Source organism: Motacilla alba, chromosome 2 (assembly GCF_015832195.1).
Source record: "Motacilla alba alba isolate MOTALB_02 chromosome 2, Motacilla_alba_V1.0_pri, whole genome shotgun sequence".
In the NCBI taxonomy this organism is placed as follows: Eukaryota; Metazoa; Chordata; class Aves; order Passeriformes; family Motacillidae; genus Motacilla; species Motacilla alba.
The window spans coordinates 92,000,655-92,023,017 of record NC_052017.1 but is presented as its reverse complement, the minus strand read 5'-3'; the positions used below and the strand labels follow the sequence as shown (position 1 = coordinate 92,023,017).

The window sequence follows — 22,363 nt, the reverse complement described above, 5'->3', positions numbered from 1 at the left end:
AGATTTGAAAGGAACCTTTGCTAGCAGTAGTCTCTTTGGTGATATAAAAAGCATATTTCCTCATATTAGTGTATTCACCTTGTTTCTAGAATAAGTGTTTAATGCAAGGTTGAAAATTTGGGAAGGAATGGAACAGCCAAAAAAAAGCAGCTTTGCTCACAGGTGAATAAAAAAAAAAAGGGAGAAGCAGTAATCTACCATTTCTAAATTCTTGTAGGATGGAAGAAACAGAAAAAATATCAGCTGCACTCCTCAAATAAAGTAATTTTTGTCCTCAATATACCTGTTAGCTTCAAAGACAGGGTAGATGAGAAGAAGAGGATTGTCTGTTCATGTGGTGGTGGAAATATGAACAGGATCTGCAGTGGCTGGGGAAGGGAGAGTGGAAATCCCTTTAGCTCTGCTGGTAAATAAACCCCTGATTTGTGCTTTGAAACATGTATCTTCCTTCTTTATTAATTCAGTATGGCTAAACATCTTTTCCCTCACCCCAAAAATATATATATTTTTAATTCATTTTCATTGGATTCTCATTCTGGTTACACACAACTCTGTAGGCATCATTAGTTTGAAGAGTCTTTATTAATATAAAATAGATGCTAATGAAACATTGGTGCTCCCTGAAGTAAGCATAAAATAAAAGACAAGCAAGTTTAAAGTGTAATTCTCAAATGGGCATCACAAATACAACAAGTACAGAATTTAAAATTAAGACTAAAATTGCTTGCTGGCTTCTTCCTATTGAGGACTTTGTTTCTTAAAAACAAACAAACAAACAACCCAAAAAATCAAACCCAAAAACAGACCAAAGAAATTGAAACAAAGAACTGGACTGAAGACCAGTCCTCCAGCTGCTGATTAACTTCATGTCAGTTCTGAACTGGCCTTGTTGCTCCAGATGTTGAAGCACTAAATCATATGGATCCAGCTGCTGGATTTCAAGGTCCATTTTTGCATCGAAACATCCCAAAAGGGCTGTCCAGCCTCTGAGCACCCCGGGGATGCTGTATCTCCACAGTTTGGCCTTGGCCATCACAGCAGGAAAGCAAAGCTGCTTATTGCTCATGCTAAGATGAAAAGAGGACAGAGCAAGTTCATACAAACATTTCCTTTCTCAGCTCTCTAGACTTTATTTTTGCAGTTTAACTTACACCAAGCTTTCCAAACACAGTGCAAGCCCAGAACACATGGCAAACGTTCATTTCGGGTCCGTTTTCCAATAAGATGGAGCTGGTTTGTATTTGGGGCATGTGCTTTGATCCTCCTACTTGGAGTCACATGAAAAGTCAAGTCAGTTGTTGTTTTTTGCCCCTAAATTCGTGGTTATTCCCATCACTGCCATTGACACCTGCCCAGCAAGACTGGAGAAGAGATGGGTGGCTTTTAATGTCTGCTAGGACTTTGTGCTCTTTGCTTAGACGGGCAGACGATCCTCGGAGATGTCGAGCAGCAGAAAACTGGTTGCACAGGTCTGTGCCGTGTCCTGAGCTTCTGTACATCACGACTTGATGTTTTGGGCAGGATTGTGTAGGAAAAAAAATACCACTTTCAAAGGCTCCCAGTGACTAAAAGATGCTGACAGAAGGAAAAAGATTTGTTAAAATTAAAAAGATCTTTGGCAGAAGACATAAAGAAGCTAGGTTCCTTCGAAATTCTCAAATTAATAACCACCTAATTAGTGAGAGCTGCGAGCAGAGGGAGGCAGTCCACCGATTTATTTCGAGGAGGGCGTGGTGGAAACTCTCCTCCCAAACCTGGTGCTCTGTGGTCTCAAATTAATGACTCGCAGCGCTTTTCAGATCCCAACCCTCTTTCAAGAACACTCAGCGCTGTCTGGAAAACTTTGTGCGGGTCTCTTTTGTGGCGCACAACGGGCACCTCCGAGCGCTGGGGGGCACCCGGGGAGCCCCCGGCGGGCGGTGCCGCGGGGGCGCTTTGTGCTCCGTGCGCGGCTGCGGCGGCGGGGCCCGCCAGCCGCCCGGGACGCCGCTTCCCGCACCGACTCCTGCCGCGCCGCAGCCGCGCCGGGAGCTCCGGAGCCCGGCGAGCGCCGAGGGAGGGGCGTGCCCGGGCCGAGCGGGGGCGTGTCCGGGGCGTGTCCGGGGCTGTCCGGGGCGTGTCCCGCCGGCCCCAGGCGCCCGCCCGCCGCCGGCCCAGCCGGAGCGCGAGCCCCGCGCGGATCCCTGCGGCCGCCGCCGCCGCTGCCGCCGTTGGCGCGCGCGCGCGCGCCGGGAACAAAGTGGCCGCGGGAGCGGAGCGCGGCGCGAGCGGGGCCGGCGGCTCGCGGGAGGCGGCGGCGCGGGAAGGGGAGGCAGCGGGGGCCGGGAAGATGAACCGGAGTTTCAACAAATCTCAGACTCTGCGGTATCTGGAGTGCAGCGCGGTGGAAGTGAAGAGTAAGGTGAGCTAGAGCCCGGCGCGGCCTCCGCCGGGAGCGCCCCTGCCCGGTGGTGCTCCCGAAATGAATGGAGCCCCCCGCCCCCTTCCCCCGTCTCTCCCCTCCCCGCCCGGTGCGGCCGGAGCCGCGTCCCTGGCTTAGTCCGCAGAGCGGGGACGGGCTGGCAGCGGCCGGCGGAGAGGCGGGATCAGCGCTCCGGGCGCAGCTCCCGGCGAGCCGCCCTTGCCCGGCCGAGGCGGCGGCGCGACCCTTCCCCGCCCGCCCCCGGCGCGGCGCCCGCCGCTCCTGCTCCGTCTTTTGTTTCGCCGCGGGGACTCCGGCCGTAACTTTGTGGGGCGGCTCGGGAAGCGCCGCTGGCCTCGCCTGCCGGGCGGGATGGGGCTCGGCCCGGGGGCACCGGGAGGCGCGGCGGCGGTGCCGCTCCCGCCCCGCCCCGGGGCGTTTCAGCCCCCTGGTGCTCCGACCGGCTCCCGGTAGGCGGGATGGGTGCCCCGACGCGTTCTGAGGAGAGGAGGACCGAGTCCCCCCGCCGGTGCTGCCGTAGGTGCGAGCCGCAGGAGCCAGAGGGAGACCTGCGGGAAGCTTCCCCCTCCTGCGGCGGCTGTGCCGGGATGCCGGCACCGGCGTCAGCCTGTGCACGCTGGTGGTGCCGGGGAAGGAGCCGGGATCAGCCGGGCTGCCGGAGCTGGCCGCCGCAAAGGATGGTGTCGGGTGGCTGTGCCTGACGCGGGTCGTGCTCAGCTCTCCTCAGGAGACTTTGGTCGCTCTCGGTTGAACCAGCGCATCAAAATCTCGCCTGTGCTTCTGAGGGCAAAAATAGGTAGCATTTAAGCAAAACTGAGAAATCTCCCTGAAAGCCCGTGTTTTACACACATGTGACCGGCAACGTGTAGTTAATGCATAAGTTGAAAAGAGTATGGCTAGCATTAACCTTTCCCGGGGTCTCTGATCACCTGCTGAGATCGTGTTGGAGGTGATGCCTTTGGGACTCTCTGCTTGGTGCTGCTCATTTTTGTCCATTTTTGCTGTTAAAATTTGCGTTCAGATCAAATGGCCTTGAGCAACACATGGAAGAGAGATTGCTTCAGTGGAAGTACCTTGTATCCAAGGGAGCCTCCAATAATTTCTAAACATGGTACATGAAATGTGGGTTCGGGCCCTTATTTCCTAACCTGCTGTTGCCACTTGAAAGGGCTCAACTGGCCTAGAAAGTTCCATTCTGCTTCCATAGCTGGAGAGTTTTGGTTCGGCTTGTACTGGTTCTAAGATGTAACCCACCCACAACATTCCTTGTGGCTCCCAAGTGCTCCAGATCCTGTCTTCTGAATTATACCCCTTACATGCTGTGAGTGTTAAACTAAAGCCTTGACCACACACAAGAATTTTTAAGTTCATCCTCTCTCTTCTGCTTCAATATTGCCATAGCTTGAGTTTGTTCTATTAACAATTAGAAGCAACATTATAATAAAGAGCTCATAGCTTCCCTCACAGCTGCAGGAATTCTGTAAGTGAATCCTGCCTGGCTCTATAGGCACAGAGTGATGTATAGGGAGATCGTAAGCCTAGGAATGATTGTGGGTTTTTGGAGGAAAGGAAAATAAACTTGCATGGGTGGGACTGAAGGCCTTCTGTAGCTCAGGGTTGTCACTGCTGATGGCCCAGAAATTAGTATGGGGAACTCTGCTGCATTGGAAGAAAACTTAAAATAGAAGCCGAATTGAAAATGCCCTGTTGAGGGCCTACACCCAGCGATGATCTGTGAACCTGCAGTGTGTCAGTGGAAGCTGTGCTGTTGAATTTCCTGGTGCTGGTGAGTTTTACTGTTAGCATGACTTGGGCACAATAACAGCTAGGCTGTTGATGTAGCAGGCTGTCGGTGTTGACATTGCAAGATAGTTTTATTTTGCCTGTAAAGCTCATAGGCTCCCTCTTCAGTGATCTGAAGGAGGTTCAGTGAAAAGCTCTGGCCAGTGCTCTGGCCAAAGCTCTGGTGAGGTGCTGTATAAAAACCTTACACCTCTTGTAAAAACATGGTGCTCTTGCAGGGTGGGTTGCCATGCTGGCAGCCTTGTCCCTGTGGATCACTGTGTCGTTGTGCTGTAATCACCTAGAAATACAGAGCGTTGAGATTTTTTTTGTTTGCATGGACTATCTGAGGCTGGGGGAACAAAAAGGTTCAATAATGCTACTTTTGGTAGCCCTATGTAGTCAACCTTTTAAACACTTAGTTGCTTGTGTTTTGTAAGTATGAAGCCTGTCTGGGCTTGCCTGAGAACTTGAAAGTTGAGTCTGAGAACTCATGATTTTGCAGCTATCGCCTGAGAGCACAGGCTGCCAGGTGAGCGGAGGTGGGTGCAGCTCAGCCTCTGCGCCAGGGCATGCTGCTGGCCGGGGATCAAGGGATTCTTGATGGCTTTTCAAAGGCTGGGGAAGTGGCAGTCCGTGGGCAGGTGGAATCCCTTTTAGCAGAGGAGCTGAATGTGAGAGAGTGCTGCTTTTACACAATGGTGTGAAATAGCTTTTCTCCTCTGAAGATTGAGTTTGATCAGAAGGAGCTCTGGGAAAAAATGGTTGTGGGGTGTTGGATGGGAGATAGTTTGCAGATGCTGGGGTTTTGATATCCCTGCCTCTGATATGATAACCAGGTGGTTCCTTTCTTAAGGATAAACCAGCATCCTGCTGGTGTCTTGCATTAGTCACAATTCAGAAATGGCTCCTATGAAATCTGATTTTTCTGGATTTTCTGAATTTCTTTCATTTTCTCCAAAAAACAAGTTCTTGAATGTCAGTTTGTGCCCTTGATTATTGAAAGAGGAGAGTTTGTCAGCACTAAGTACTATGCTGGGTAAGATACTTCTCTGGAAATCCCCAAGTATCCTTAAGTTATAAGGTTCTTGATGTGTGCCAGAGGGTTGTTAAAAACAAAGTGTGCGTGTATCTGTGTGTTGGAAGGGGTGGGGAGGCGAGAGGAAGGAGGGAGCATCTTGATGGCTGAACTCATTCCAGTTTTCAACATCCTTCTTGTGCCATCGGTCCAAAACCTGCAGGTGGTATTCCTCCGTTTTTTGTCTAGCAGGCCTGTGAGGTTTGTGGAAGATTGGATTTCTGCGGGTCTGAACCAGCCTGTAGCCCTGCTGAACCTAGCCTGACCCATCACCCCTGCTGGGAACATGGCCCAAAGCATGCTTCAGCTCACGATTCTTGTGTCCATGGACTTTTCGTGTCTGTGCCTACTTAGGGGGGGGGACGACACTGGCAGTGATTAATTCTCTGACTCTATCATTGCAGAAGGATGAGCTTTGTGACACTGTCTTGTACCTTTTGGTGTATGCCAGGTCACTTTTCTCTGTGTGGCTGTAAGGTGCTACAAAAGCTTAATGGATCTCTGTGCTGCAGCAAATGCTGAGGGGGAAAACCCTCTGCCATCTGTGCACACCTCTGTTTCAGATATGGCAGTGGTGGAAATTGCTGCAGTCGTCTTCTTTAAGAAGTCCCCTTCTGTCCAGCTCCCTCTTTTTTTCTTTTCCTCACCCTCATCCTCAGAGTGCTGGCCTTAAAGTCAAAACACTTAAAAGCTTCTGCTAGATAGAAAAGAAGAAGGGTAAAGAGAAACCTGCTTAGAAGTTGGCACATGTCATAAGGAAATATTAATTGAATTGTAATTATACCTCAGCCCTTCTATCCTGTCTTTCACGACAAAATAAATTAGAAGCTCAGTTCTTATCTAGGTGTTGTCTCTGTAGCTCAGGATTAATGTTTCAGCCCTTTTAGATGGGATCTGAAAACACATTATCTTGCTGGCTTAGAACAACTGTGTATTCTCATGTGTCTAGTACTCACTGGCTCCTCTTCTCTGTTGGGTGACAAGTGAAGTATCTGTCCCCTCTCAAGAAACTGCCTCTAATCTCTGAAAAAGGTTTCCAGATGACCCTTTCCCTCCCTTTTTTTCCCTTTTAGCAAGAGCTCCAGTGCCTGCAATGTGTGAGGCTTTTTGTGTTTGTTTTGTTTGGGATCTTGTGGCCACAGGCAGAGTTCTTAACCTATTTTTCATTTTCTCTTTAGCTTTACAGAGAGGTTACAGGCTTCTTTGCCCATGAATATAAGCCTACAGAAGAACAAATGCTTTTAAAATAGGAATTCCTACATTAGTGGTGGAACTTCTCTTGGATTATAACTCCATGTAGCCAATCTTCTTTTGTCTTGCTCTTGAGTGAAGCAAGACTTTTTTTTGTTCCCTTGAATACTATACACAGTTTTTCACATGGGAGGGTAACTGTCAGCCCAAATGTGTACTTCTTTTCCAATCTCTTAGATATTTTGGAATAGTAGAAGTATAAGATTGCCTCAGGCCTTTAAATTTTAGCACTTTGAATTGTTTGTGAAAGCATGTTGGAGTTTTTTTTTTTTACTTTGAAACTGACAGGTCCATATTTCTGGCTTAAAAGCAGCAGTCCCTTGTTTTTCTGTTACTGCTATATGAATTCCTGTGAACTGTATGTACTAGTAAGAACTAATTTTCATGATTTCAACGTTGGCTAAATGTACTTGCCGTTCCCTGATAAAAGTGCTTGGCAGAAGAACCCTTTGTTGTTGATGAGCCCTCTCAGACAATGGAACTTTTGATAGTGGCTGAGGATTGTAAAAGCACAGCTACCTGACTCACGTGCTGACTGTCACATTTCTGCCCTATTAGTAGTGTCATATTTTCTTGCATTGCAAACTGATTTACAAATTAACAATAACGTGACTAACATCCTACTACTATAAACAAACCCATTAAGATAAATAGAACCAGATAATTGTAACCATATTTTTAACACTCTTTTTCTGTCTCGTTTTGACTCTCATTAAATGCTGGTCTTTAGATGGGTGCCACAAATGGATTATTAATAAGTTTTCAATAATTTTCTGATGTCTCCTGAGTAGACATAATACCGTTACGGTGTTCGAGGACAAAAAGCATGTTTGGGATCAGCTGTGCTCCGTGCTCTTCCGAAGTCACTAGCAGCTGAAAGACTGTTTTGGTCTGAGGCATGTGTAGCAGTCAGTGCTTTAGCAAACCTGCCCAGCTGCCAGATAGATGTAGCATTCAAACAGCTTGTGGGTGCTTTGTCCTGCTGACGTGTTGTCCCCCCTTCTTAACAGAAGTGTGCCTGTGCTCTTACATAAAGATCAATGGTTTAAACCTTTTGCATCTTCCTCCCTGCCAAAGTGGCTGGTATTGCATGACTGTTGCTGAACATGACTGTTCAGCTATGGCAGTGTATGTATACACATTGTGTATTTGAAGTGTATGAAGTGTAACATCAAGCGGTGTTCAAACTGCAGCAATAGCTGCAGAAAGAACAAGCTTACTTTTAATAGCCCCCTCTAAAGAGATTTTAAAGGTCTGGTTCTGCACTGTCTGATGTTAACTGACAGAGGTCTACAAATTGTGTTTTCCAGCCTTGTGTACTTTGATTTCACTCTAACCCTGGAGCTGTACAGGCCTTCTGAAGTTTTAAGAAAAGTTTTCAATGTGTAGCACACTTCAAAATAGATCAAAAAGCAGCGCTCTTTTAAAATGCAACAGAATGTTAAAACAGACTTTAAGTCTGCTTTAAGTTTTTAAGCAGTACTTAAGACTCTTCCAAGTTAAGGTCATACTTGTCATACCTGGCATAAAACTAAAATAAGTACAGTAAAAAGCCCTGTAACCATCTGATTTAACTTCTGTTTTTGAGCTTGAAAACGTATTTGATTATATGCAAACCAAATGTGGCACGGACTCAGAAAACCGCAGTGCTTCCCCCTCTCAAATGAAGACAGTGTGCCACAGTAATGGCAACTTGAGACAGTCTGGAGTGTTGCAAAACGTGTCAAGAGAAAGAGACTGTAAACATTAATCTCTTAAGAAGTGTTGCCTCTGTTCCTTTCCCTCCCAGTTTGCTGGGCTTTTCACAGCAGGTATTGTGCTTATTCTGATGTGCTAAATAGCACCTACTAAGCTCCTGGTTCCTCTCTCATTACAAACAAATCTTTGTTCTTCATGGTAGGATAGCTTTCTGAAGTGGTCATAGCTAGTAACCCTAAGTCTGTCTGCTAGATGCCATGAGAGAAAGTGATCACAGCTTTCAGCTGAGCCACTACAGCAGGTCCTGTGCATGCTTGCTGCCCTTCACGGATGAGAGGCCAAACCTTTCAGCTGAAAAGTGTGGCACAAACAAGTCATCTTGGGTTAGTTCTGTTCAGGTGACAGCTGCAATAAGCACCTGCCCAGTGTAACTCACTTCTCTGACCTGTACTCTGGCACTGTGGGAGCAGTAGTGCCTCTAGGAGATACAGGGGAGGCTGGAACACTGCTTTGAGCTACCTGGCGTCACAGAGCATGGTGTGGTGGAGGACATGCTCTGGTGCTCAGGTCTGATGTAGTTTCAGGTCTGTCTTATCACAGAAAGATGGTAGTTCCTCCAACAACATTCCTGAAGCAAGTATATTGGTATGGGTTTGGGTACCAGCTGTGCCATCTGGATGGATGGCGCTGACCAGAAAGCTGCCATCTTGTGTTCCAGTATTCCCATTCTTGATCTTGCCTCCAGCAGGATCTCTCCTGTTTGTAATACTTTTTAGTCTAGTAACTTGGGAATTTCTGATCTGCTTAAAACTTTGTCCAGCCAGTCTGTCGTATGTGAGTAGTCTTCTCAAATTTAGTCTCACCACACTGAAACAGTCCTAAAGGACACTGAACAATGGACCTTTCAACTTTAAAGAGCACCTCATAAAATTAAATGTTGTTTACAGCTAAGTCAGAAAGGAACGTCTCCTGTGTGAGGTTAAAATACCTGTAGAGGCTCTGTCTAACAGGCTCCAGGACTAGTCACCTCCAAGGAGTCCTTCAGAGGTGCAATTAATAGTGCCTTCCTCTGTAGTCCCTTATCATTCCCTTTCTGAGAGACTTTGCATGCACTTAATCTGAGCTTTTAGGAACCAAGGAAGGTTTTCCAAGGATGCACTGCTTTCCTCTAATTACCTTTACAATGGTAGGCCATGAGTTAAAAGATGAAATGTCCATTGGGAGACGTTGCCTCCCTCTAAGTGAAGGCAAAATCTCCCCGTACAGAAGTATTCCCATTGGAAATGCCTGGAGTTCATTCAAGCAGAAATGGCTGGCCCAGGGCCACCCAGCCTTGTGCCATCCCTCTTGCTTCCACCCTGCACAGCTGTTCCCAGTCCCCCTTCAGCTTCAGGTCTGGCCAGGGGTGTGCGTGCATCTGCATCGAATTACTTCTCTGCAGCTGTTGCTGGCACTGAGCTCATGGGGAAGCCTCTGGCGGCAGCTAAAAGGATCTTAAATAAGTTTGCAACCAGCCAGAGCCCTTACTGGTTACAGGTTTCCTGTATCCAAGTAGATGCCTCTCAGTAAATGTTCTGAAAGTGATTTGCTCTCGCTGGAGACCTGGAGTAGGGCAGGGCTGCCTTTCTGCAGGAAGCTACGCTGTTGACCAGACCCGATTTCTTTGTCCCTCTGGGTGGCAAGGTGCCAATTCTTCTTTTTCTCCCTCATGCTAATGGTGACATGCCATGGATGTATGTATCCTGTGCTGTGTTTGTGCTTAAGCTCTGTGGTGTCATAGAGTGTGTGTTGCACAAAAATACAGGACCGTCTCGGTCTACAGACAGACATTGTTTTGTTCCTAGAAATGCAGGGGACTGGAATAAAAAAAAGAAGATACTTGCTTTTGGAAAGGTAGACTTGGCACTTAAATCACAAATTTATTTTAAAGGCTTTGCTTTCCTGCAAAGAATTGTTTCTTGAAGGAGAGTGGCGCTGGGAGTTTAAATATTGGAAGGTGAGGCAGTGAGGAAGGCTGGCAGTGTGCTGCTTGGGGGCAGCCCTGACGGAGATGGCAGGGAGAAAGCAGCTGCATGGGTGGCCTGATAGGAGAGGAACTACTGGAGCAGGGCTAGTAAAGAAAGGGACGATGGTTCCAAACAAACAGGCTGAAAAAATTGTTTTTGTGGATAACTGTTTTCACAGACTGCCATGCAGTGGTGAGACAAAATAAGCAGTGTAGTGGTCTAGTTCTCAAAAGCTGTGAAATAAGGCGAGGCAGGGGAAAGGGTAACTTTGGCTTTAAGTTGCCTTTGAGCTGACAGCCAGTCATCTGTGAGACTGAATGCAAGGTGCATCTCAGGAGAAGAACGTGGTCCGAGGATGATGGGAACAGAGAGAGAAGAATTTCTCTTCCAAGTAGGTGCGAAGAGAGAAGAGTGTTGTCCTGAGCTGAGCCTTACAGACAGGAGAGGGTTGAAGGAGTTACAAAGGTTGTTCTTTAAAGGAACAAAGATGTGAAACATTGTGTCAGAGTAGCAGGCAAAAGAAGGGGAACCTGTGATTTTCTTTGGGAAGAGAAACTGTTGTAAACATTTAAGATACTAAAGCATGGCTGTGTTTTTCTGGGAGAGTAAAAGGAGGGAATAGAAGGAAGAAGGGTAGAAGTATGGCATGATGTCAATCAGGAAAAAAGTTTGGGGCTGAAGCTAGTGAAATTGTGTCCCTGATGGGATTTCTATGAAGGGCAAACAGAATAGAAGCTTGCTCTTGTGATTCTCTCTTGAAAGAAATAGCAAGATCTGAGCAGAACATGAAATCTCACACTTTCCACTAGCTCGATCATTTTAGTGGAGCAGAGCTGCTCTGGAGCAAGCCATTGAAGAGGAAGCTTGTTGCAGAGAACATCTGGTTGCTCGGTGGCTTCTTGCCACTAGTGACAGCCACTCTGAGGCTGGGAGCAGAGCCAGAGAATGCTGTGTGAGCTGGGAAAGGTGTAACTGGGGGAGAAAAAGGAAACAAAGACACAGAGGCATGAATGTGACAGCCGAGCTCTGAAGTCCCAGGTGAAGTCAGCAAGCACAAAACCATTTACATTTTTCTTCCTCCTCTATCTTGCCTTCTGCTCATTCTCACTGATAAAGCATGCCTGATTAGGTCTTCCCAGTTTTGAAAATCTCAGATGTAAGCAGAAATTACAGTCTATGCAAGGATGAAAGTGTTTAGTTTTCTTTCTGTTCTTGATTTTTTTTACTTCATGAGAGAAGTAGGTGGCTAATGTAACTCATGTTTATTGCTAAATGTTGCTCTTTGATGTCTTCTTATTACAATAGCCTGATTTCAAAGCCAGCAATAAACTAGAGAGATGGCACCTCATAAACATAGAGCTTCATTTTTGGCCCTGTAAACATCTTGAAACTTAAAATTTAAAGGAAAAAAAAAGAGTTGCCCTCTTTTGCTTGCAAATAACTCCTTCATTTCACAAAACAACAGCTCTCTAAGTAAACAAACCTCAAAATCCTGCTCCTTCATCTCCTCTGACCTCTTGTACCCTTTAGCCAGAAAAAAAGCCAAAGACAGCAGTTGATTGCTCTTGATCAGCCTGTGTAAGTTTTGCTCAGCTAGCTGTGTCTTCCTTCTTCTTTAACACAACTTTTATCAGAACATTTTTCTGGGCATCTGTTTTTGTTTGGGGTTCCTGCCTGATGTGTTGCATTTTGTTGTGTGCTTTTTGTCATCAAACTGCAGACAACAAATTGGCTGATTGGCTGATACTTTGAGGAACTTGGGGCGGAGGTTATTTTTGTGAAACAAAATGTACAGTTGTTTCTAAGTTGTTTTTTCAGTCATAATAAGCTCTGTCAGACTGAATTCTTTTTAAGTTTCCCTGCGTTCCTCCTGTCCTCTGACTTCTGCGATACTGGATGCAGTATTTGCCTTAGTTAAATAGGCCTGAGTAATTTACTTCATTATGGAAAACTAATCTGCTTGTTAAAACTGTTAGTTTATCAAACAGTGAAATACAGTATTGTTCTGGCAGAGACTTTGCTGGCAGACACCAGTCCTTGTGTATCTTTCTGTGAAGGGGTATGATAAGATGAACTTTGTGGCTTAGAGGAGCAGATCAGTCACTTTGGCTATCAGAATTTGTAGTTTCTGTAAGATACACGGTGGATGTTATCTTGAAATCCTGCCTGAATACAATGCAGAGCACCCAGTCTCCAAGCCGAGTGGCACTGCAAACCCCATTATTACTGTGATACTCTCTATCAGCCTCATTAGGGACGATGAATGAGCTGAAGCAGTTTTTTCCCCTCTTCTGAAAAGACCTGCTGACAATGGTTGCTGCCTGTGTATATGCACAGGGTGAATAAATCAGCTACACTATTACTACAGTAATACTAACCTTTAAACAGAAAGAAAGTCATTCTCATTATCTGCTTTAATCTCTTGACTCTTCCCTTCTCCTCTACAGAACCACCTTCTAGCTCCCTTGCCTTTAAAAGCTGTGTCATGCAGAAAGCACAAGTGAAATATTTTGCATTTGTTTACTATTGTGCTATTCCCAGGCAAATGAAATTGACTCTCGGCCTTTCCTAAGGCTGAACATGTGAACAAGTCAATTTGACCGGACAGCATTCCTGTCAGACCTCAGTGCCCCAAGCCTGCAGTGGCATTCCCACATGTCAGGCTCCACTGATCAGTAGTTTCCAGTGTGCCTGCAGGGAAGGCTTGGCCCTTTTGCCAGCTGTGGCAACTTAAGCTGAGCTTTGGGTCATACCAGCCAAATGCAAGTAACCATCCTTAGTTCTCTCCTGTCCTTTTCCATGTCACGTTCCTGCTGGGAGCAATGTCCTGAGCTCTGCCTCAGCGGTGTAGGGCAAAGCAGGATGGGGTCCCTCAGCAGACCATGGGTCTGAGGGGGCTGTGAGGGGTGTGTTGTAGTGCCTGGGGTAAGACTGCACAGCAGCTGCTTCCTCCACAGCACCGTGTGTGCTAATGGTCCTGAACAAGCTGTCCAGTAAACAAATGGTTACTGGGATTGGTCTGAGTGCCCTGGCATTTTGACTAAGGGAATCCCAAGGAATTCTGGGTTCCTGTTCAGGTGTGCAGAACAGCAGATGCAGCTCTAAGCAAAACCTACAGAGGTCTTGTTCCCTCCCCTTTAGTTTATCATGTAGATAAACTTGACACTTGAAGATGGCTTGAATCTAAGAAAAAGAAAAGCTCAGGTTACTTTTTAAATAAAAATACTTCAGCTTTTTCTTTTCAGTTTGAAGTGTGTTCACAGAAGTAAGTTGCTGCTCGCATTTTTCTGGAGAGGAGCGGGGGATGGAAGACAAAGGAGGACTTTTTTTCTCCATTGGAACCAGCTGTGGTTTGTTCGCTTTGTGTGCTTTTGGATGGGCACTCTGAAATCCAAACTGGAACTAGCAGTTAATATTACAAACAAGCAGCACAATTTGACTAAACAAGCTTTCAGATGATCACAACTAGGCTTTGATGCTCAAGAGTGGGATTTTCATAACTGCGGAAGTAATTTGAGAACATGCTTGTGCCCAAAGCCAGTAGGGTTATGTTGGCTTCTTTTTTTCCTTTTTGCTTGAAGATGATTATGGTGATGATTCATAATTTTGTTAGTCTCAGCAAAAGAGTGGCTTGCATGTATAGTTGATTTAACAGCTGAGAACCTATAAGCAAGTCGTTCTCCATTTTGAGGAAGAATTTGTCTAGAGAAGTTTCTCCCCCTTATTTCTTTTGTGTGCTGGTTAGTTTTATGTCTTTGGTTTCAAGCTCTGGTATTGGCTGACTTTGCAAATAAGAACTTCCATGAGGTCTTTGTTTCAGCCTTACTTGTTCTTGGATTTGTGGCTGTGGTTCCATGTGTTCAAGAGTGAGTTAGGATGGCTTTAGAGGTTTGGTTGATGAACAGTAGTTTTCTCATACTGTACAATCTGAAACATTAAATCAAATGTACCAGAAAGGTGATTTAAGCTGTTTAATCTAACTAGATGTCTGTTTTCATTATCATAATTTCCTTAAATAGAGGATCAAATTCTCCCCTCCAGTTCTTAACAGCATATTTTGTTTCTAATATCAGAAATAAGGACCATTGAAATCTTCTCCTCAGTCACTTTGAATTACTTAAAACAGCTTCGTGGATTTATGAATTTTCTAATTGTGCCAAATCACACCCTCCTACCCCTGCTATTTTTTTTTTTTTGACAAGCACTTAATGGTCCGTAAAGCTTTAAAAATAAAAACCAGTTGAGTGACAGAAAAACGAAAGCCATGAAAACTAAGTTTCCTTCTGCTGCATGGGTTGCCAGGAAATTCAGGGGTCATGTAGAGTCAGCGTATTTTCTAATAACAAGCTGTATGCTCACATACCACGCTTCTTTAAAGGTCTTGTGGTTGGGATCCCAGTGGTATTGATGGGAAATGTGCAAAGAATTTTTACAAGGTTGTTTGAATAGCTGAGTAACTTCTTTTGAAAGCAGTAGAGTGAATACTTCTGCTTTGGAGAGGAATGGTTCTGTGGATGCCTGAGATGATGATAGGGAATGATGGACCTTCAAAGTTAAGTCCTATAAATGCAGTTATCCTCTAGAGGATTTAATGAAAACTTAATATTTTAAAAATGTGATTTCTTTTAACATGGAACACTTGAGTGTACCTGTGATGTCTTGGTAGCCATGGTTATGTTCTGATGGGATGACTTAAAAGGCCATTAATAGACTTGTAAGCACCAACATGTGACTGAATTCACCACAGATGAGGTTTGAATAGCAGAAATTTGACTCGATCTCAGAAGTCTTTTCCAACCTGATTGATCCTGTGGCTCTCTAATTCTGTGAAGAGAGGTGATCCATACCATGTTCAAATGCCAAACTGGAGCGTTGGCCTGTGGTGACACATCTGCTGATGCTCTGTTTGCTTTCTCCTGCAGTTTGGGGCAGAGTTCAGAAGGTTCTCTCTGGATCGCTACAAGCCAGGAAAGTTTGAAGACTTCTACAAACTAATTCTTCACATCCATCACATAGCCAACCTGGAAGTGATGATCGGATATGCCGATGTGCATGGAGACCTTCTCCCTATTAATAATGATGACAACTTCTTCAAGGCTGTTTCAAGTGCTCATCCACTGCTCAGGGTTTTTATCCAAAGACAAGGTAAGATGCAGTTTCATTTCAGTGCCTCAGAGTGTGCTGCAGCAAGGGGAAGAGTGGATTTGTGGCACCCATTTAAAGGCTGAAACCATGTAAGAGGCATCCAGGAGCCATCTTGCTCTTCCTCACAGGCACTTCATTGCAGCTGGCAGGAATGCCATGGCTTCATGGCATGGAGAGGGACTGCAGTGCTGCCTGCAAGGTGGCTGAGGGATACCATGCTGAGGCGAATGTACCTTGTGCTGCTGGTAGCCTGTCATCACCCGAGCATGCCAAGTGCACCATTCCCCTTGGTGGAGGGAGGGGAATCTTAGTACTACTGCCTCACATTTAGAGATCTCATCTATCCATCTTGATAGTCAGTGTCATACCCAAGTTATTTATGCCTCTGTGTGAATGCACACAGATGCGTAGTTCTGAAAGGAAAAAAACTGTCACAAACGACATCTTGTTTGACTATGTTAACCTGGCAAATGACGATTTTTTTCCTCCTCTGTCCTTATACTATGGAATGCTGATTCTTCACATTTTGAATCATCAAGCAAACCTTGGGAAGAGCTGCTTGAATGTCAAGATGACATCAGGGTTAAGGCCTGGGTGTTATTCTCCTTAAGGACCATGTTTGGCAGTCTCTTCAAAAGAGGATTGGCTTTTACAATAAGGTGTCTTCTCACAGAGCTCCTTAAATCCCAGGGGAACCTAGCACTGTGTTAACACTTCCCCCACACTTTTTTTTTTCAGCCATGTAGTGATTTATAGCACAGGGCTTTTGGAATTAAAATCTCATCAGCAACAGATTCAGAAACAAGTCTTGATTTGAGACTTGGAGCAGTCATGTGGTTTTTTTCTTGGCCTGTACTCTTGCTGTGTACTGATAAGGATTTAGCAAGAGGTTCCAACCTGCTCATTGGTGTGAGCTGGTGGAGTGTGTTTTATTTGGTGTCATCAAATACATCCAGGGCTCCTGTCTGTTCAGAGTATATTGTCTGCCCTTTTAGATGTGGTTTTTAGATGCTCAGAGAGCCTACTAAGAAGAGGGTTTAGAGCAGTTTGTTTAGTTGATCTGTCTATTAGGTGAGTGGAAATGTCTGTGGAAGAAAACTTGCTCCTCTTTCTTGTGCAGAAAGTGCAAATGTGTATCACAAATCTGATTAGGTCTTCTTGCAATGCCTGTTAGGGCTTGTGAATATTCATGGTGGCTCAGGTCACGAGAAGTCCTTTGCATGACTTTGTCATGCCTGCTTCAGTTTAAGTTTATTCATGTCTCTGGATCAGTCCAGTCAGAACACAGGTCTCTGTGCTCTGGACAGACTGCTGAAACCACTGACCTAACCCTGCACTGGGAGGGGTTTGCCACTGAAATGCTGATCACAGAAACAGGCAAATCAGAGAACTGTTATCTACAAACAGAAAAAATTCTCCTTCTTCTTCTAGGAGAACTGTGCTGGTTATTAAGCTTTCTAACTTTCAACCTTGATGAAAAAAGGCAATATTTCCTTTTTAAAAAGCTTTTATTTTACCTGTTGCTCAGTGAAAAGAATCATGCTGACAAATGAAGGAAGACAAGCCTGTTCTTCCTCACATGTGGCAAAGCCTGAAATCTTCCCCAGCACACCTTCTCCCTCCATAAAGCCGAAGGGAAGAGCTTTATAGTAAATTCTGGCCCATCCCTTTGCTTACTGCTAGCTTTCATAAGGGACTCCTACTAAAGTTAACATTTGAGGTTCATATTTGTGGATGGTCCCTAACAGTCATGCTCATCTCCTTTGCTTAGACAAAGCCTTTAGAATTTTTTCTCTTCAAGAATGAAGTTGAGCCCTACATCTTTTTTTCCATTGCTCTGCTGGGGTGGTAGAGCAGTGCTGGTCCTTCTGTTGGAGACCTGCACAAGAGAACAAAGTGACTCGCACCAAGAAATCATTGTGCCATTCAGGGGAATGTGGTGTGCCTGCACTCTAAATTCTGACTTCAGAGGCAGAAAATTATCATGACAGGGATGCTAGTAAAATATGTGAGCAGTGCTCTCTTGGGTCTTTGAAGGAGACTGCAGAGCATGGGCTCTCTAGGCTGTTGGAGCAGGGATCACTGCTTTTCAGTGGGAGTAGTCCTGGGAGCTGGCTGCCAGAGGTTGTTCTCTATGTTGTAGAGCAGGGAGAGTTTCAGGGAACAGAGCAGAAGTATGCAGGCACAAGAGGACTGAATAGTTGAAGGTCAGGTCTCTTTTTCTAGCAAAGCAAACTGTTTATCAACTGCATGATAAGTCATCCTGTCTGTTTTCCCAGTTTATAGCCGAGTTACCCTTTCTCTTGTCAGGTCAATTTCACAGTCATGTTAAAACACTTAAAACATTCTCAGAGTGGCAAAATAGGTAACTTAGTCTTTGCACAATAATCAAGCAGCAGTTTCCTAGTTTGATGTTTTTCATCTGAGCTTCGTCTTGCACATTTTCAGTTCAAAAGCCTTTCTCTCACTTGTCCCTGGAGGAAAACATTGTGCTCATTGCTTGGACTCTTCATGCCAGGTTGGAGTCCAGGTATGGGATGGCTGTTTATGGCTGTTTTATTCCCCTTTTTCTCTCTCTCTCTTTATTTATTTTTTATTTTTTTCAAATCTCCTGAGCCCCAAATTTTTCAGGATCACAGTAGTCCCACACAGGGAATGTTAATGCTTATTAGCGAGCCATTTTAATAAGGACTAGAATTGGTGTTCCCAGTGTGCTTGCAACAATTGCTGTTCATAGCTTTTGGGTCTTGAAGCATCTGGGACATTTTGCAGGTTATGTTTGGGTAAATTCAGCTGTAGCAAGTTTTTATAGCTCATAGTTATTTGTCTGCTTAAAGTATATAGTGGTTTTTTGTTTTGTTTTGGTTTTTTTTTTTCCCTCCAATACCAAATTACAGTGTGGACACAAATCCTAATTAGAGAACCAGGCTATAAAAAGAAAAAACAGTTTTCCTTTGACTTGCTTTCCCAGGCTGCAAGTATGGGTCATGTCCTGTGTTGTAAACTGACGTGGCTCTTTTGGCTTTGTTAGTACAGCCGTGATTTACAACTGATGCTTTGAGCATGAGGATTTGTTCACTCAGCTGTAACTGATACCAGACATACACAGAACTCCCTATGGAAGGTGCCCGCTGCTGTGGAAGGGATAGATGTCTCAAAGACTTTAGAACAATGCAGGAATTTGAGGATGTGTTTGACTTGCTCCATAGTAACTTTTGCATTTTACCCAAGACCTGCATCAAGGAACAGCGTATTTGATGATCCTGATCATGTTTTCCAAGACTGTTTGGTCTGTGTCTGACTTAAACAACAGCACTTGAAGCAATCTCTTGTATACTGCAAAAATATTTAAGTGTAAGCTATGATTTCAAGCAGAAACATAAACCAGAAAAACTGAAAGGAGTTAGCGTTACGTACTGTGAACATATTACATTATTTCTTTTATTATTAAATGGAATTAAATTATTATCAAATCTTGCTTTAATGCCTGTCTCACAGAGGCACAGTATGTGTTCAAACTGATCTGTATTGGAGCATTCTAAACAGAGTGGAATTACTAGCAGAATTATAATGAGTTCTTCATTATAAACCTGCCTCAAATGACTCCTTGAACTTTGCGGGGGGGTATAAGGATGTAAGTGGAGGTCTACCAAGTAAAAGAGATTTGAGAATTTCTCCTCTTTTGCTTGTGTTACTTACTGGGTTGTGTTCAATCTAGTAAGTTCAGAAACTCAAGGAAGTGTGGCAAAATGAACAAGCTGATCACCCTGTCAGTACTCTGTGCAGTGCTTTTTTCCCAAGGTTTCTTTTTTTCCAAGTGGTATGTTTAGGACCAAGTGTGGCAATCTGAGTGAACAGAGTGGTTAACTGAGCACGCTGCTGTAAATCCAGGCTAATGATTCTGATACTGGGAGAACTGAGGAAGGCTGCTGATATCCAGATCTTCACTTCTTACCAGGGACAGCCGGGTTTATAGGATTTGCATGGGCAATAGCAGAAAAGCTGCTGTAGCTCAAGTAGCAAAGGAGGTAGGAGAGGTGGTGCACAGCCTATCTGGTCTCATCCTGATGCCAGACTGAGGTCAAATGAACTCACCTGAGAAGCCTTTCTGTTTTGTCCACAACAGGAGGTATGCTCCGATTCTACAAAAATAACAATAAATTAATAAAGGGGAGGGGCACTTTGTCAACCGTAAAGCAAATTCCAGATCAAATTCACAATCTTTCCATCAGTAAAGTTAATTTTAAAGCTTTGTAAAGGTTTGAATGGTTTAATTGTATGTGTCCTGCAAGTCAGAGACAGATGAAGCACTGAAGTGGCAGGCAACAAATTTGTATTTCAGGTTAACTTCGTCAAGTATTACACTTCCGGTGGGAACAGGAAAGGCAAAAAAAAATCTGAACAAGCTGAAGAACATTCTAATAGCCATTACACTAAACCACACTCCACAGCAAAATGGAGCAGAGCCTTACATCATAAATTAGTAAAACCACAAATGAACTGCAGCTGTTAATTGACACGGATGGAAATTAGAGAAGGCTGATGACTTCTGATATCTGTGTTGTCTTGCATTTTGCAGTCTAGAAAACTGATAGTATGTAAAAAGCCATCAAGTACCACCTTCAGAAACTTGGTATGTCTTTTCTTTTGTAGTTATATTTTTTAATAGTCCATTACTGTTACAGTAGAACAGCACTGAACACCAGTCATTGCTTTCCTCCTTCAGTGGTTAAAACTGCTGTCTACCATCAGTTTTCACTTTAAGCTTGATCCAAAACCAACAGGGGAAAAATGTGCATTTACCTGGTTGGGTTTTGGATTTGGCTTGTTCTAATGTAAAAATCGGAAGATGCTGTTTTTCTTCAACTACATACAGTGACTTATGAATTTAAACTGCTGTGCCATGCAATATATTTGTGCATGTTCAGAAGCAGTTCATAACTCTACAATTTGTTTTTTACCTGGCAAAGTTTTGTGCAGCTCTAAGTACCAACATCTGTGCTTAGCTTTCTTGTATTATAAAATCAGAGCAATCACACTCAGTTTTAAAATAAAAATGTGCTAATGGGAATCATGCCCAGGTCTGCCTGAAAAAGCAATGGTGGGTTGTTTTATTGTCTTTCATACTCTGAGCAGATAATCCCCGGGAATGGTTGTTGGCTGTCTAACCACATGTGTTAAACACAAAAACTGGCTTTGAGGCAGCAGCTATTTCCAGCTACCTAAAACTTTTAACTCTCTGCTCAGCCTTCTAGAGTGGGTACAGTTACAAAAGTTTGAGTTCAATTCCTTCACATCTCTTTTTTGGTTCTTCAGTAACTCTCCTGTTTGTTTTGCAGCACAGGCCTTGACTCAAAATGTTGTATTTCTAAACAAGAACAATGTGATTGTACTGCTGTTGTCGAAGATATTTGATATATTAAATAATACAGCAGTTTGCAGCACATATTAAGGGAAAATATTGAACTCCTTCTGCTCTTCCTTTTGGTTGAGCTGAGCAGATTTTCACCATAGTCTTCTAGGAGTCTGAGAGAGTAGAATAAATTTTATTGAAGTGCACAGAGAAGGTGATTTGAGGTCCTCAGTTTATCTCCTCCAAAGGGGGGTGGGAGGGTGAAGAAGAAACTCTGCTGACACTCAGGGTAGCTGATGGGTGCTCTGGAGGATGTGGCTCTGCTGTTGGTCAGACTGTCCCAAGGCTGCTTCCCTGTCTCCTCTGCCCTGGCACTAACGTCACCCAGTGGCTGAGCTCCCTGAGCCAGCTCTTGGGCAGAAAACAAGTTGCTCGAGTGAGGAGCTAGCATGGGACAGGCAGATTTAAAGCAACTTAACACTGCCATGAAGCCTCTGCTTTCTGAGAGGAAGAACATGTCGGCTTCTAGCCTTTGGAAGTGTGCAATTCCAATGTGTTTGGAAAGGAGGAAAAGCATCTTGTCTTAGCTTTGACAAGATTAGAGGATGGTGGTAAATTTCGTGCTAGTATATAGGAATTGCTGCTAGGCTTATATTAAATCCTTTCATGGCTTTCTTCAGAAACATTTCTGGTTTTGAGCTGGAGGGGTCTTTGAAAGCTTGTCAAGCCGAGTAATCTTTGTCCCACTCAAGTCCTTTGATATTTGAAGATAAGTAAAATGCAGTTGTTTGTTCCAGTGAAGTCTGGCAACAAATTACTGTAGCTTCTCTGTTCCACCTTTCATGTGCAAATGATGAGACTGGGTAATCATTATCTTTCTACTGGTTTATTAAGCAACTTTAAAAACATAAAGTTTTTAATCTTGCTTGTCAGACATAAACAAAAAACAGGCTTAGATTTTGTTGCTTGTATGGCTAGTGATACCTGCTGCCTGAGCAGAGCCAGTGTGAGGCTGCTTTTTTCCTTCTCCTCAAAAACTCCATTCTAGAGTATGAGGATACTTGATTTTCATCACCAGTTACTTTTAATTGCAACCAGAACAGCTGCTAAGGAAGAATTTCAGTGAAAGAGGGATGGAGGTAGCATAGTCTACAGCTAGGTTTTGTGGGGTCAGTGGACAGCTGATAGTGGGAACTGTTGCAGAAATATGTGCTGCATAAATATTTGTAGTTGCAGTGTACAGTAAGCACAGAACAGGAGCCTGGCAAAACCCGCAAACATTTGTTGCACTTCCGTGTTAAAGCTACATGGGATTTGTTTTCAGTTTCAAAGTTTAATAGCTTAATAATAAATACACATAACCAACCATATTAAGAATAAAAATAGACTTTCACAGTCTTAAAAATTGCATCAAGCAGCACCACAGGCTGTGCTGAATTTAGCCCAAAGAAACTTGTTTACAGTGGGAACTCGTGCAGCCTTTAATAGGAACCTCTCCTCAACTCCATGCCCAGCTTCAGTTCCTAACCCACGTAAGAGCAAGCAAATAAACACTCTTCTGTCCCTCCAAACTTCTGTTTGTTGTCTCATAGTCGTGGATTGCTGCCCTACAAGTACTTTAAAAAACC

At 44.3% G+C, this 22,363-nt stretch overlaps 1 protein-coding gene across 1 annotated transcript in view; it reads left to right on the top strand.

Annotated features, from left to right (window-relative positions):
* Positions 1-2,200: 2,200 nt before the first annotated feature.
* The window catches only part of PARD6G (par-6 family cell polarity regulator gamma), a 64,757-nt gene continuing 44,594 nt past the window's right edge, over positions 2,201-22,363 (top strand). The window contains exons 1-2 of the mRNA XM_038127970.1: positions 2,201-2,401; positions 15,160-15,382. Coding sequence (XP_037983898.1) covers positions 2,330-2,401; positions 15,160-15,382 — 295 coding nt within the window. The 5' untranslated portion in view covers positions 2,201-2,329. The remainder of the gene's footprint in view (positions 2,402-15,159; positions 15,383-22,363) is intronic.